The following is a 16,296-nucleotide window of genomic DNA, read 5'->3' on the forward strand; positions in this document are numbered from 1 at the left end:
TTGGATACATGAATAGAAAGACACTGAGGCTGTATTTACAGAGCAATATTGCTAGCTGCATATTTGAGCATGTAATGAGATGCGTATGAGATTGATGGTGGGGGAACAGTAGACATAATGACTGGAACAGGGGACTCCACCTTTGAACATGCATCAGACTCATGGAAGGCTTGTTAACCACCACAGTTTGCTGGGACCCATCCCCAGTAGTCTGGAGTTAAGGTGGAGCCTGAGAATTTGCATTTATAATAAATTCCCAGGTGATGCTTTTGTTGCTTATCTGGAGCTGTACTTTGAGAACCATTGGTTTAGGGTTTGGTTTCTAGTATCAGATGGGTTCCAGTACACATTCTGGTGCTGCTAAAAGGTATTTGGGTGACTCTGGGTACATCACTAGTCTGCCCTGACTCTCAGTTTCTTCATTTATAAAATGAGGATAATGATCCTTTCTCACCTGGTGGTCACGCTGGTTCAGTGAGACAATGAGGGTAAAGTACTGTGCACAGTGCCTGGTACAAAGCCGGGGCTCATTCTGTGAGCCATCCTCCTCCCGCTCTTCCTCTGCATCATCAGTGAACTTTGGTGCTGGGAGGAACCTAGGAAGTCACCTGCTTTAGGGCTTATACATGAAAAATGCAAGACCCCCCCCCCGCCCCGTAAGTGAAGGGGCCTTCTCCAGATCAGGCACCTAGCTCGTGGCAGAGCCAGAATTATAACCCATTTCTTGTGACGCTTAATTTAGTATTCTTAATAGCACTTACTTTGGTATCGAAAGAGGGGTATGACATCTATGAACAGAAAAATCCATTAACCGTGGCAAAAGGAGTATGTCTACTACGATGTTGAGCGGTGCATCACGTCGGTATCTAAAACCCGAGATGTTCAGTAAGGAGGTTAATGAGATATATTCGCCGAGGCAATGAAATAAGGTAGAAATAGCGTGATGAGATGTGCATCCCATTGCGAAAAGCTGTATTATAGGGAGATAACTCCTTGAGGAGAAACTAAGGGTGAAGGGACAACTTAATGTCAGTAGCAGAGCCACATGGACTATCAGGGCGGGAAGGGGCAGTGAAGACAGCATCAAGTATGGAGTCTCCATCTGGCCTTGCTATGACCTAGTCGTGTGTCCTTGAGCAGTTAGCATCACCTGTCTGGGCCTCCTCAATGTTTGCACACTTGAGTGCTTACTATATGTCAGGCACTTTGCTAGGTTTGTTCTCTCGTAAAATCATTGCAACAACTCCATATGGTGTGCCAGAAATCGCCTGCCTGACTCTCCAGGTCCATTCTTTCCCCTTCTCTACCTGCTGTCTGCTCTGCCACGGGAGGCTGGCTTGTATGAACTGTGTCAATGGAGCTCCTGTGCCCTCTGGATGCCAGGAGTCCAGCAGGAAATGGCTGGGAAGTGGGAGGGGAAGGAGGACAGGGCAATTATTCTCCTAGCTCTTCCAGTGAGGCTACCTTGGGCTGGGTGTGTTTTTCAACTGAAACTGCTCCCCTCTCAGAGGCTTGTCTACATGACTCTCCTTCTCAGGTCCCAAAACCTCTTCACCTCTGAAACTTGTACCAAGCGGTGGTGACATCGCCACTGCTGTTGGCCCTGGATTTCCAACCCTGTCCACCGTTGGACTACCCCAATTTCAATGTTCCATTTGCTTCTACTGGATTCTGACTGATACAGAATTGACAGAAGAAGTGGTCCCAGGAAGCAAACTCATACAATGGGACTCTGGTTTGGGTTGGTCATGTGTGAGCAGCCCAAGGAAAACTTCCCCGATGAGGGCAAATGGGACACGAGTAGCTCATGGTAGATGGTGGCATCATAACAAAATATCACTGAAGGCAGCATGGCATAAGATGGAGGGCAAAGTGTTGGGAGATCAAGTGGTTCTAGCACCTAGTCACCAGGGTAACAACAGTAATTATAAAAAGTGTGGAGTCACCTGATTCTTTGTATGACCTTACACATCATACATAGGGGGAAAAGACAAATTAAAAGCTGTGAATGTGCACAAGGGCAAGTGGAAGTACACCCAGAAAACTCTAAACCAGTCCCTTCTCTCCTGTAGGCACTGGGAGGACGGAGATACAGACCAAGCCCAAGTCACTGCGTTAAGTATGTGCTCAATATCATTAGTTCTCTTAAGGACATGAATGGGGAAGAAACCAAGAGACATGTGGCTTACATTACTCAGGAAGAACCGGTGCCTTACCCCAAAAACTATAAAATTAGACTTGCAAGGCAGAATTCCATTATAAAATGGAAGATACAAATATTGAACCCAGCCCAGTCAGGTCAAGAAGGCACCAGTAAGCTGCAAAAACAGATGACCTAGACTCCTGTGGTACCTGTACCTGCAACTGTGGTGCCTATGCTTCAACCACACTATAGTTTCATAGAGAAGTCCCCACCACCAGTTAACAACACAGAAAAAGCACACAACCAGTTTGGGAGTGGATCTGCACAGTGTGCCAGCACAAGCCAGAAGTGAACGGTGCCATGCTCTAGCCCCACCTGGGCAGCCTTCAAAGACTGTAGTCAATGGAGATCCTCCCAGGGGACAGAACATCAGGCAGTATGTGTGATTTTCCACTTTGGCCTGAACTGTGGATCTACACTGACTCATATGCAATGGAGAATGGGTGACTGGATACTGACGCTTTGAAAGAAAATTAACTGGTGATAAGAAAGTTTGGGGAAGGTATGTATGTATGGACCTCTTAAATGAGACCCATAGTGTGAAGATACCGGTGTTCTGCATGAATGCCATCCTGAGAACAATCAGGGTAGTGGAGGCTCCATATAATCAAGTGGACAAGCTGACTCATGCTGTGGATCTTAGTTGGCCTTTTTCCTAGTCACTCTGATGCTTGTTCAGTGGACCCGTGTATAAAATGGCCTTGGCAATAGGGATGGAAGCTATGCTTGAGTTCAATTACATGGGTCCCCTCATCTGGCGCATCCATGGATGAATTAGACAACCTGCTAATAGCAACTGCTAAGCCCTTGGATATGGTACTATTTCCCCAAACAATCAACTAGTTACTTGGTATGAGGTTTATTACATTGGATCATTCCCATCATAGAGGAGGTAGTAGTTAGTTTTCACAGGCGATGGACACAAATTCTGGGTGTGGGGTTGTCCATAGAGTTCCTGCTAATATCGCCATTCATGGACTTCAGAATGCCTTATCCATTGCAAGAGATCTTTCACAATATCACCTCTGATCAGAGGCACTAGTCTTGGCACATTATCCATTACTCAAAGGCAGCTAGCTTGACATAATACTGGAATGGCCTGATTGATGCTCAAATACAGTACCAGCTAAGAGATAATACCTTGTTGAGTTGCTCTCCTACTGAATGCACTTATACTTTAGAGATCAGCATATAGTGCTGACTGCCCCTTAGACAGGATGCATAGGTCTGGAGACCAAGGGGTAGAGACGGGGTGATCCTTTTCATGATTATGCCTAATTAAGCCCTTGAAGAGTTCTGCTTTTTGTTCCTACAACCTTGGGCTCAGTAGGTTTGGAGGCCCTAATGCCCAAGGGAGAAATGCTTCCACCAGGGAACACTTACGGTTCTCACGACTTAAAAGTTGAGTCTGTCTCCTAATCATTCAAGGCACTTTATGCCAATAAGCCAATAAGCAGAGAGGAAGATCACTGAATTGGGTGGGGGGATTATCCTAATTACTTGGAAGAAACTGTATTCCTGCTACACAATGAGAAAAAGAAGGACTATGTTTGGAACCTGGGGATTCACTAGGGATGTCCCTTGCCTGAAAGACCTGGTCAATAAAAAACAGGAGCAACATATCAAGAATTCAGATTTTGTGGGAATGAAGGTTGGAGCCACCCTGCCAGGTGAGGTGCTGGCTGGGGTCCCATGGAATGGCTGGTAAAAGATGACAGCGTTACACAGTAGGAGGTGTATGCATAGAGACTACCACTCACAGGTAGCCATGGCACCGTACTCTCACCATGTAAGATGGTTGTAATATTTTAGGGTGACCGACCATTCCAGTTTCCCAGGACTCAGGGTTTCCTAGAACACAGGAATGTCAGCGACAGAACCCAGGAAAGTCCTTGGAAAATGAGAAAAAGTCATCCTATTTATGCTTTTCACTTTCTGCATTAATAAATACCATGAAATAAATAATGCTTGTCTTACATACCCAACAGGTGCATGTGAAGATAATGAGTGGCTACTTTGGAATCTGGTAGACCTAGACGTTAAATCCAACTCTGCTACTTACTTGTGGGATGACCTTGGAGAGACTATTTAGATTCTCTCAAGGCTTCACCTCCTTCTGTAAGCCCACAGGTATTTCTGTCCACCATTATCCACCTTATTTATTACGTATCACTCTTTCTTTGATATCAAACATAGCGGTCTCACTTTTCCACCATGCCAAAGGGCATCCCTGACTTGGGGGTCCTGGTGCCCATTGGTCGTCCCTCCAAATCTTAACTTCCGTGTCCCATACAGGCTTGCTCCTTCCACAGAAGCAAGACTATGGAGTTTTTCTCCATCTTCATGGAGCCGGCCTGGCCCGACACATGGAGGGATGGCATGGTGGCCTTGGTCTGAGGCCATCCACCTACCTCCCTGGAGCATTGCCAGACCTCTCAAACATTTCAGAACTTGATGACACAAATTATAAAGTATTTTACCACAAATAAAGTGAAAGGAACATCGCCAGGGTGCCTGCCAGGTACTGGGCACTATGGTATTTGCCTTAAAAAAAATGGTTCATTTAACCTTTGCAACAATTGTACATTTGTATTGAGGAAACTGAGGCACAAGGAGGTTAAAGTCACTTGTTTAAAATCCCACAAGTGTAAAAATGGTAGAACCTGTAGCACCAACATGTGAAAAGCCAAAAGGCAGATACCTCAAGCCTTGACCCCATAGCAGGTGTCACATGTACAAATACTTACAGGGGCCAGGTGGGTCGTGTGAATGATAGAGGTTGGCTGGGAGGGTCTCTAGTGATCTGACAGCACAAACCCTGTCTACGTGGGGTGGCCGCTTATCAGTTCCATTGGATTTCCACATGATAATGCCCATGTAGTATTTTTTAAAAAAATTTTTTAATGTTTATTTATTTTTGAGAGAGAAAGAGAGAGCACGAGCAAGGAAGGGGCAGAGAGAGAGGGAGACACAGAATCCAAAGCAGGCTCCTGGCTCTGAGCTGTCACACAGAGCTTGAACTCATGAACCACAAGATCATGACCTGAGCCAAAGTCAGAGGCTTAACTGACTGAGCCACCCAGGCTCAGTCACCCATAATGCCCATGTAGTATGGCCAAAGAAGCCAAAGTCCACGTTTTTACACAAAACATTTTAATTTCAAAACATTAATAATTATTCCCAAAAAATACCCCGCTTTGTTGACCAAACGTGTCAAGCTTCCTGGCTACCAGGTTTTAGTTGCTATCCTATGGTCATGGAAAGAAAAATTTGATTGAATGAGGATCCAAGCCAGAGGTGTTGATCATAGCAGAAGAGTGAATAGTTATCACACAATGTAGAGAAGCAACGCCATTCATGTAATATGCAATTCTAATAAAGGGGACTGGGGAAAAACAGAGTGACAACCAGCTCCACTGATGTGGATATCAGGATGAACCTGAGATACAGAAAAAAGGACTAAGACTAGAAATCAGAATCTGAGGATTTTGAGGCACCAGAATAGTTTCCCTTGGGTCACCTCCTTTCCAGATATTTAAGAAAGAATGATGAGGGGCACCTGGGTGGCTCAGTCGGTTACGTGTCTGACTCTTGACTTCGGCTCAGGTCATAATCCCACGGTTCATGGGTTCAAGCTCCGCATCAGGCTCTGCACTGACAGTGCTTGGGATTCTCTCCCTGCCTTTCCCCCACTCTTTCTCTCTGTCTCTCTCAAAATAAATAAACTTTCAAAAAAAGAAAGAATGATGAATTCCCTTTGAGTTTATGAGTAAAAGCTAATCTCATTTCTTATAAGACAGTTTGATTCCCCCGTAGTCTTCTGAAAATGTCATTAAGTATCACATGATTTACCTACTAGGGCAGTTTTCCAGGAATCTCTTTGGGGTACTCTTTCCCAAGATGTTTTTTGAATCACCCCTTCTCTGGGGCCTGGTAACTCTCCATCATTAATTGTAATTAGACTCCTCGATCCAAATCACTTTACCATGGTGTAATTTCCCCTTTGGAAATTTCTACCAGTTTGGCTCCTACTGGAACATCAGTCCATTCAGCTGCCTCTAGAGGAAGCTCCTTGATCAGCAAGGATGGAGACAAAAGGGAGGAGAAGGGAACTGAAGGAGAATAAGAGGGCCAGTTGCTGGCTGATTTCTTTTGCCTTCCCTTCCAGACCCTGGCTGCTTCCAAGGGACTCCCTCCCTGGCTAGATCAGCCTCCTGGGGGTCTTGTTCTCTGTTCTGGTGTTTGTCGTCAAAGGCCGTGATATTCTGGGAAGAGCTTAGATTTGGAATCAGAAGACTTGTGTTTGTGTCCTGCTTCGATGATCTATGTACTCCTGGCAATCAGCCGCTCAGAACTTCCTTGATAAAATGAGAATAATATCTACCTCTGTGGTTCTTATCCAGCTCAAACACATGTATATAAGATACTTTTTGTAAACCATGAAACTTCACATACACATTGGTCAGATTGCTTTTGGCCGTTGATACTATGCCTGGATGGCTCTGTTGGTTAAGTATCTGACTCTTGATCTCAGCTCAGGTCTTGATCCCAGGGTAATGAGTTCAAGCCCCATGTTGGGCTCCACCCTGGCTGTGAAGCCTCCTTAAAAAAAAAATTCTGGGGCACCTGGGTGGCTCAGTTGGTTAAGCGTCCAACACTTGATTTTGGCTCAGGTCACCACGTGGTCTCATGGTTCGTGAGTTTGAGCCCTGTGTCAGACTCTGCTGACAGCTCGGGATCTGCCTGGGATTCTCTCTCTGTTTCTCTCAAAAATAAATAAATAAATAAATAAATAAATTTTATAAAATTCTATCTTTAATCACAGAGGGGTTGTGGCAGAGGCACACATTCACAAAAAGTTCATCCTCCTATAAAATAGAGTGGTCACTGGGAAGTGTTTGGCCAGCCAGGTCTGTATTTTCCAGTCTCCTTTGCATTTAGGTGGGATAAAGTGATTAGTGTTTACTAATGGGATATAAGCAAAAGTAAATGAGTATCGCTTCAGAGCCAAAGGAGATTAGAAGTCTGTGTTCCTTCTTTAATTTTCTTCCCATCTTCCACTGGATGAAGAGGGCTCTGAGGCCTCAGAGAGTGGCCGAATCGCAAAATGAAAGGAAATCGAGTTCCTGAATCATCATGTGGGAGAAAGCCACCTGCTACCTGGGAACATCCTCACTGGATTATCACGTGAGTGAGAAACAAACTTTCATCTTGCTCAGGGTCTGCAATATTGGGGTTTATTTGTTATAGCAGCTACCATTAGCCTAAGAAACGAATCAAGGGAATGGGAATGTGTGTCTCAGGCAGTAAAAAGTGCTGAAGATGGACATGTGCACAATGGCCGGAAGTGTCTTTTTTCACACTAATACACAAACCATAGGGCCAAGGTATTTCAAAAGGACATCTGCAGTGCCGTCAGATAAGGTGGATAGGCAGTTTGATGTTACACACGCACACACACACACACGCACACACACATGCATGCACACGCACACGCACACATCACTTAGTGTGTATATTCCAGAATGCCAGTGTTAAAGATACAATAGGCCTCCGAGGCCATCTCTTAGGACCTTATGTGTAGTTCAGGAAGCTGACCCAGATGGAGACAGTGGTGCAAGTCCATGGAACTAAGCAGTGGTGGCATCTAGACCGGCACCCAGGTCTTCAGGTTCCCAGGCTCTTCTTCTCAACCCTCTTTCCCATTCTCTCTGGTTTATCCCAGCTTCTCCCTTGACAGAGTCTAACATCGCGATAACCCAGAAATGACTCAAAAGGGGGGAATGAGAGGTATGAATGGATTTCATGACGTTACACCTACCATGTAATCAGCTAAAGGGCATTTTTCATTGTCAACGTGGTGGCTGGCAAAGAACGAAGCGAGCCCGTTAGCCAAACCCTTCTCCTTGCCTACTTTCTTGTGTTGTTCTGTGTCCTCTTGAACTCTATCTGCCAGCCATGCCAACCATTATTCTAGGACCACACCAGATCCTGTTCTATCCCTGTGCCCTGGAGCGTGCCGCTTCCTTCTGCCTCTCCTTCAGCACCAAACCCCCTCACCAAGGTAATCACTGTATTCTTCCAAGACCCTACTTAAAGGTTATATTCTCCGTATGATTTCCCCAGTGCTTCCAGGCTGAGTTGGTGTTTCCCATGGCACCTGTTTATGCCATTCCTAGAGCACTCATGGCATAGAAAGTTAATTTTTATTTCTACCTTGCTGGTTCATATGCTTCAGAGGCTCCTTCCCATCACTTCGCTTTTCAGAAAGGGCAATAGCACATACAATGCTGTCACCCCTCTTCTTGCCTGAGTTGTTCAGACCAGGAATTCAGACAAAGCTACCAATCCACAGGCACTCCAGCACCATGATGCAGCCGGCTACAGAGGATTCTGCCTTTTGGGAGTGGCCCTTTAAGGATGAGGGTGGGGGGGTTGGTCACATTCACTCCATTGAGAATTCACGCCCAGAGAAAAAGAGGGATGTCCCAGTCGGTTGGGGGAATGGAGCTGTACATTCACGACACAGTGTCAGGGCTGGTGGTGGTGCCTGGCCTTGTGTCAGACAAGCACAGTAGAGGGAGCACCTCAGAAGGGAGGGGAAGCAGCTGGGTCTGATGGAGAGAAGAAAGCGAGGACCGGGGAGACGATGCCACTTGGGGAATGGGGAGAGCGGACTTGGTTCCTGAAGGCTTTCAGCACCCCATCACCAGCTGTGGTTCTGCCTTGGCTTCCACGAGAGCCCCCACCGGCCCTTTGCAGCACTGCCCCCCTCCACTTCTCAGGCTAAGTTAATGGGCTTTTGTTTCTTGTAACCAAAAGAGTCTTGGTTAAAAAAGTGTTACCTCCCCCTCTGGACTATGAGTTGCTTGAGGTCTTCCTTGTATCACCAGAGTGTAGATCGGTGCATAGAAGGTGTTCAAAATCCACCTGTGGAATGGGCGACGAGTAAACGCATGCGCCTCTTGGTAATCAATGCAGGGCGCCGTTCGCCCGGCTGGACTCCTGCCCCACCATGCCTCTCTGATTCAAAAGGCTCTTTCCTGTAATCACCACAGTTCTGCTACCTCTGTACCCCAGTGTCCAAACGTCTAGCTTCTGACTGGTGGCATTTCCCTGAAGGATTTTTTGCTTTAAAAATACTGGGTCTGGCACACCGGCATCTGAGGGACAACAGATGCCAACAGGAGATACAAATAGGAGAAGACACTTTCACCTCAACCACATCTGCTCCAGAAGAAACCCCACGTGGCCCCCTGGACCTTTTCCTGAAGAAACATGGGAGAAGCAAGCTGTATTTAGAGAGATATAAGTATAGCTTTTATTTTTTTTTTTTAAACCAACCCAACATTTCCACTGGCAACTGTCAACATAGCTTATGACATGAGCACTGTTTCTTTTTTAGTTAGTTTTTTCTTAAAAAAATGTGTTTAAAATTAAACAGGTGTTTTTTAATTTCTTTTTTTCCCCCCTTAAAAAATGTATTTATGTCAATGCAGAAAGCCTAAAGATCTGTGGGCAGTTTTGTGATGATTTCATATGTGTGTTCCTGTGTGTGTGTGTGCGCACGCGTGTGTGTGTGTGTTTTAAAGCCAGGTCCTTTTCAAATTGGTTGGGAAAAGGTCTGTAGGCCACGGCAATCTCTTTTTCTATAAACCCAGTCTCCATGGGATGACACCAACTAAGATTCCTCTTTACTGGGGCAAGAAACAGCCCACAGGCTGGAAAAAGAGCTTCATGAGGTTTAAAAACAAGCAGGAATGTGGGAGAGATGAGAAATTCCAGTTCTTCTCTTGAGAAAATGCTCTCAGACGTGACCGGAGGGTCCAGGAGAGGCGAAAGGAGCCCCTTGTTTTCTTACCAACCTCTAAGTTTTTGCATTACCTCGAGAAATACAGTCAGACCTCTTGGTGTGGCATGTTAGAGAGCAAGGGGGTGGTGAAACTGACATTTCTCCGAAGCACTGACATTTTAAATACAATCTTTCCTCCTAAAGATCTCGCTAGGTGGACAGCTCTTCTCTGCCTCCGATGCGAAGCCAAAGATACTCGAGAAGCCATCTACTCCTTTTGTTTCCCCAGCTGCCCTCCTCTGTCATCACATACCATTCCTATTTTTGTCCCGCATCTCCTGCTTGGCGGGTCTTCCTGCAGAAGGATAAACATAAAGACACGGACACGGCAGACACAGCGAGGCGGACAGAATCAAGTGGAAAGGCAGGGAAGGGAACCATGACCTTGTGTTTTAAACTGGATCTGGACATAAGCACATAAGGCTCCTCCTGCCCCCATCTCAGGCCGAGCCCGTTCTTCCGTGCCCCGCGTAGGTGTGCAAACATACTTCCACCCAAACACCCTCACTCTCCAAGAAAAGGAGCCTGGGGGGCAGGACCCTGATGAAGCCGAGAGACCCAGCAAGAGGGAGAGAGTGCGGCTGAGAATCCTTGCCTCTACCTGTCGGCTCAGACCGCGAGCTCCTTCACAGCACCTGTTACTGACTTCGGAAAGAAAAGACACAACAAACAAACAGTGAGCAACACCTGACGGGAAAATAAAAACGAAAGCAACCGCAACAATACCATGAAACAAAAAGGGAGCCCCAAAGCAGCCACACGGATAGGCCTCATTTCCATCCTGGCCAGCCGAGTCAGAGAGCAGGGATGAGCGGGGCCGGACAGACAGGGGACGCCCTGTCCCCGGGGAAGGAGAAGCAAAGGAATAATCCAAAGGCGGTGAGAGGCTCTGACCTTTGCGGTGGGTCGGGGACATGGGTGGGAAGATGGAGAGGCGGTGGATTTGTTGCTGTTGTTGGTTTGTACTGAATTAAATACTTTGTAAAGTGGGTGTTTCCTCCACTCTGTTCGGTTGGTCAAGACTCTGCCCTTTCAGTCCGCGGCCGGGGCCTGGGTCGGGTGAGGTTCCTGGGGCTGGGCCCCTGCCTCTGCGGGGGCTGCTCACCCGGAGAGGGGGGCGAAGCGCCCTTCTCTCAGGAGGAGTCCGGGGCCTGCGCTGCGGAGGCCCCGCGCTGTGGCTCAGAACCCCCTGATGTAGCAGTAGGCCTCCAGCGTGGCAAAGAGTATGTAGAGGAGCCACAGGCTCACAAAGAGCCACGTTGTGGCCAGCTTGCAGCCACGAGGGCCGCCCAGCTCCCCGCCCAGGTGGGGCCGCCGACGGTACAGGAGCACACTGACGCACACGAACGCGAAGATGGTGAAGAGGGTGACGGAGAAGGCCAGCGTGCCGGCGGACACGTAGAACTCCTGTCCCTGCAGGGCCCAGTAGATGGCGGCCACGGACCAGGCCAGGCCGATGCCCAGGAAGACGTTGATGGCGTTGCTGCCCGTGACGTTGCCGATGGAGGCATCTGAGTACATATCCTGGATGGCAGCGGCTTTGCTGGCAAACATATCTGAAAAAGGGCAGAGACAGCAGGAGCTGGAAGGAGCCTGAGATGCGGAGGGCCCACCTGTGTGTCCAGAAGGCTGAGCTCAGGAAGGAGAGGCAAGGGCTCTGTCATGAACAGGCTGTGTGGCCTCGGACAAGTTACCTCACTTCTCTGGGCTTCAGGTTCCTCATCTGCTGGAGTGTGAAAGGTCCCTGAGGGCCTGCTGGTGCTGATATTTACTGAGTGGGCTTGCTGTTCCTTTGGGGTTATTTTTTTAGTAAGGGGAGTTTGCTATCCCACCATCTCCCCCAGGGAACCTTGGTCTCCTGGGAAGCTGCTTTGTGTCGATGCCTGATTATAACCATCACATGGGGCATTCTCACGGAACACAGTCGTGACCCGATGCCCCCGGACTCAGCAGTGTGTTAGGTGCTGGATTTACGGGGACAGAGGACACGCCAGGGAACCGTGAGGTATGGGCTCAAAGAAGACAGGGCTCTGCCTTTGTAGTTAGTATGTGGGGCACAGAGCCCCTCAAGAAGCTGTTTGACTTCAGATGCTGGCATGGGTTGTAGGCATTGGAAGGGCTGTCAGGGACATCTAGCCACCCTTTTACTTCACAGGTAAGGAAAATAAGGGTCAAGGAATCTACCCAAGGTCACATGGGAAATTAACAAGACATTTGGCCCTAAAAACCTCATGGAAGGGTCCTCTGTCTATCGTCATCCTTCATCCAGAGAGTTTCAGGCCAAGCCACGAAATCAGCGAAGCGCACCATCACATAACCTTTTTCAAGCCCCTAATGCTGCCAGCTGCTCCCTGGACCAACTACAAGGACTTGGAAGTGCCCCAAGCTCCCTCCTTGCCCGCTTGTCCCAGCTTGCCTCCTTGTTGCCAATTTTCTCAGATCTCCTAGAGAAAACCTCTTGCCTTTTCTTGCCTATGACCTTGATTTTTCACCTCTGATCCTCTGCACTTCCCACATGTGTTCCTTTTCCCCTGTGATAGTTCTTCTCCTTCTCCTCTGATGGTTCCAGTCCCCGGAGGCCCGGAGAACAGGGATCACAGGGCATCTCCTCCACAAAGCCTTCCATGGATCATCTGTCTAATTTCCCACCACCCAACACATTTCCAGGAGAGCCAAATCTCTTGCATCACTAATGTAGACATAATCCCACTGCTCTGTGCTGGGGCTTGGGGAAGAGGTTTTCCTGGAGGGTGATGTCAATTTAGCTACCCTCCAAAAGGATGTGTTCTCTCAGTCCGGGAAGGGGTTCCCTAGGTCCAGCCAGCAGGGTCCTGTCTGATGGGACTCAGCCGAACCCACTTGTCAGAGGATGCTCTCTCTTCCTTGCTGTGGCGGTGGGGAGGCACCCTGGCAGGAGTTCAGGTTCAGATGCCTTGGACACCCAACTGAACCAAGTAAGAAGCCGAAGCTAACACAGCCCTCTGCCTACTAACTGCTCCTTGTCATTCCAGCCCAGCTTCCATAAGCCTCTCTTGGAAGCCATCCCTGATCCAGCCCAGGCCCCCTGTTTTATGCTTGCACAGCACCTCTACTTGCCCTTCATTGAACTTATCGAGATGGTTTCAATTGCAGTAGCTACGTGTGGTTTCTGTCACTAGCTGACGGACTCCACTCAGAGAGGGGAGCACGTCTGCCCTGCCTCCCACGATTGCCTCAACAACTAGCACAAAACTGCATCGGGCTCAGTAAATATTTGTCTAATGAATGAATAAATTCATGCCTGTTCCTGTTCGCCTTTGGGTGTTTATAAGAGAAAAAAAGAAGGTGTAATTCATCACATGCAAGGACAACAGCTCACTAAAGCTGCCTCTCCTGTGCCGCCAGGAGACACTTTGTACCCCACAGGTGTCCCTCGAAGGGAGGAGGCCAAGAATGCTTGGAAACGTTTCGGACGTGGCATCTTCAACTGGGCCAAACTTCTATCTCAGAGACCGCCAGAGGGAAATGGAAGAAGAGCAGAATCTATGTTCTTTGAACTACGTTGTCTGTGGCGCTCCTACAACGTGGAGGTTAAGAGAGTGGACCACTTACATGGGCAGTTGACTTAACTCTGTGCGCCACGGTTTTCTCATCTGTCACGTGGGGATGACAACCATGTCTAGTAAATAGGGTTTTGGTGAGCATCACAGGGATAAAACATGTCAACTGCTTAGCATACAAATCAGAAGTACTCAAGAAATGTTAGCCCTTGTTGGCAATATCATCAAGAATCCCTTTGACTTTTGTGCACCTTAGGGGGCAGAGGCTCTGTTAAGCTCAGATCTGAGACAGCAAGGAAGATAATGAGGCAAAGTGTAGGGGTCACCCGACCCTGGTAATATCCTCTTTGCAAACCCGAGCACCCCTCACTCTTACCTGGCACAGAGGTGCCGAATGCCACAAACACAACAGCCGTGACTGAGTCCTTGAGGCCAATGGTGCAGCCGAAGTGGGAGGCCAGGTCCCCGATTATGGCTGTGAGCATGCCAATGATGAGAATGGACACAACGAAGCAGGCCCAGCCATGGCAGTACTCTGTGGGGGGCACGCAGGCAAACAGCACCTTCCAGAAGACCGTCAGAAAGTGCATGACGTAGTCAAAGCAGGATGGCAGCCTCTCCTCTCCTGACTCGTCCTCATCCTCGTCCCCTGCTGGAGACAAGAGAAAACAGGCCCAGGAGAGGGCAGCAAGGTCAGATCCCCACTCATGAGGAAGTCGAGTCAACCCACATGACAAGCATTACTGGCTGGCAGGAGACCTCAGCTCTCTCCTGAGGAGTGGTGTGGGCCAGGGCATGGGCACCAGAAAACAGCTGGGAAACGGGACCTGAGTTGGGGTGCCCCACTGGTCAATGTGAATGCAGGGCACCGCAGGAGACTGGGAAACAGAGGACAGGGGAATAGGGAGAAAAGGGAGAGAGAGAGAAAGAGACTGGGGGAAGAACACAGGAGGGCCAAGGCAATGAAGGAGAGGAGGGTGGAGCCGGCTGCGTCAGGTTGCCTGCGTGAAGAACAGCAAAATCAGCTGTGTGTCCCCTCTTTGCTGGACTGCTGCAATAACCTCGTGGTTCTGGTTGTTATCTGTCCCCAGAGGGGCGGCTGTCATTCCAGATCATGCAGGCATACCAGAGAGCCCGCGCCATCCTCCAAATATCCCATGGGACAGAGCAGGCATGGGCCCCATGGTCCTTGCCAGGAAATGTGGGCAGAGTTGCCCATTCAGCAGTCTGGGAGAAGAGGATGCGCTGAGGCACGCTGGCACCTTGTCCAGGGCAACTTCTGTAAGGTTTTGACACCATCGGAGGAAGCTGGGTTGTGAAAGAGCAGGAGTTAGGACACTTGAGTTCCAGTCACAGCTTTGCCAGGAAGAGCATCCATAAGCTGGGAGTAAATCACCTCTTGTTTCTGAACCTCAGTTCCCCCGTCTGAGAAAGGAGGGGGTTACATGACGTGGCCTATACTCTGTTTATTGTCTCTGTAGGGTCAAAGCAAGGTCACCAGAGAGGAAACTGGGAGTATCTGAAGCGGGCCACATGAAAAGTGGGGCAGCCGCAGCCACAGCCACCCTGTCTTCCTGGCCGTACTTCTGCTCTGGCTCTGGGGCCTTAGGGATATGACCCTGTGGGTTGTTGCTATGACAGCAAAGCCTCACGAAAGCAGACAAGGCTGGTGGAGCTGGGCAGTACAAGGGGGCCTTGGTGATGCCAGGAGGCGCTATTGGCGGTGGTGAGACCTTGCCTGGGACCCTGGCTGTGCTGTGGGCCACCACTGAGGGAATCTGTCAGTACATGCCAAAGGAGAGGTCTGGAATCATCCAGGGTGGAGGTCTGTCAGAAATCAAGGCATAGATTTTACGAACTCCGGACCCCCACATGTCTAATCAGAAGAGTCCCCTATTATACAGAAAAGGAGGACCAAAGTAATGAGAGGAAGTAATAATGGAAACAGGATTTTAATCAGTTTGTGTTGGTACCAGATGCTATCATTCTATTTACTTTGCTGAGAAAGGTCGACATGGTTCCTTTTTCGAATGAGGGAATTGTGGTTCAGGGAGGATAACTTGTTCCAGGTCACACAGTGGAGCCAGGATTTGAAACCAGAAATAGCCATGCTTTTTTAGCTACCCCATGATTCTTTTCCAAAGTGACCCAGTGAAATAGGCGAACATCAAGGACTAGAGCTGGGGCACAGAAGCCTTCCCAGAAATTGGTAGCGGCTGATGGGGCTGTGTTCTCCCTTCTCTGGTGTTGTCTGCTTCTCCCAGTGAGGCTAATGCCCGTCTTGAGACCCTCTTACCTGCACTGACAGTGATGGCCTCCATGAACTGGTCCCTCCAGGAATGGGTCCCCACAACCATGGCCAGGTTTGTCTTCTTGATCAGTTTGTCCACCGTATTCTGTCAGGGAGAGAAAAACTTGGAATCATGAGGTTAGAACGCTCAGAACTGTTGAAGAGTCTGGTGCTTCAAGGGAATGGAAAATGTCTTGCATTCCAGGCATGTCTACATGGATTCTCAAAGTAATGGCCTTGGATGATATCTGCTGGGTCAGTCTTTCCACTTCCCTTTTCTTTGGTTGCAATGACGGATATTGGATACTTAGAGCAATACAGTAGAGCGTAATGGTAATGAGATCAATAAACTGTGCCCCGGAGCAGAAAATTTTAGAATTTCTGTTTTTAAAATGCAGTTAACAATAGTGAT

General features: G+C 48.4%; 1 protein-coding gene across 5 annotated transcripts in view; it reads right to left on the reverse strand.

Moving 5' to 3' along the window:
• Positions 1 to 9,500: 9,500 nt before the first annotated feature.
• Positions 9,501 to 16,296, reverse strand: part of SLC8A3 (solute carrier family 8 member A3) — a 145,366-nt gene continuing 138,570 nt past the window's right edge. For 3 of the 5 annotated variants that reach the window (XM_043556464.1, XM_043556465.1, XM_043556467.1), the window contains 3 exons: positions 15,891 to 15,990; positions 13,971 to 14,246; positions 9,501 to 11,611 (listed from right to left, as the gene is read on the reverse strand). In XM_043556464.1, the coding sequence (XP_043412399.1) occupies positions 11,235 to 11,611; positions 13,971 to 14,246; positions 15,891 to 15,990 (753 nt within the window). In that variant the 3' untranslated portion in view covers positions 9,501 to 11,234. The remainder of the gene's footprint in view (positions 11,612 to 13,970; positions 14,247 to 15,890; positions 15,991 to 16,296) is intronic. The other 2 variants (XM_043556466.1, XM_043556468.1) reach the window with 1 other exon arrangement.

The sequence above is a fragment of the Prionailurus bengalensis genome, chromosome B3 (genome assembly GCF_016509475.1).
Source record: "Prionailurus bengalensis isolate Pbe53 chromosome B3, Fcat_Pben_1.1_paternal_pri, whole genome shotgun sequence".
Classification (NCBI taxonomy): domain Eukaryota; kingdom Metazoa; phylum Chordata; class Mammalia; order Carnivora; family Felidae; genus Prionailurus; species Prionailurus bengalensis.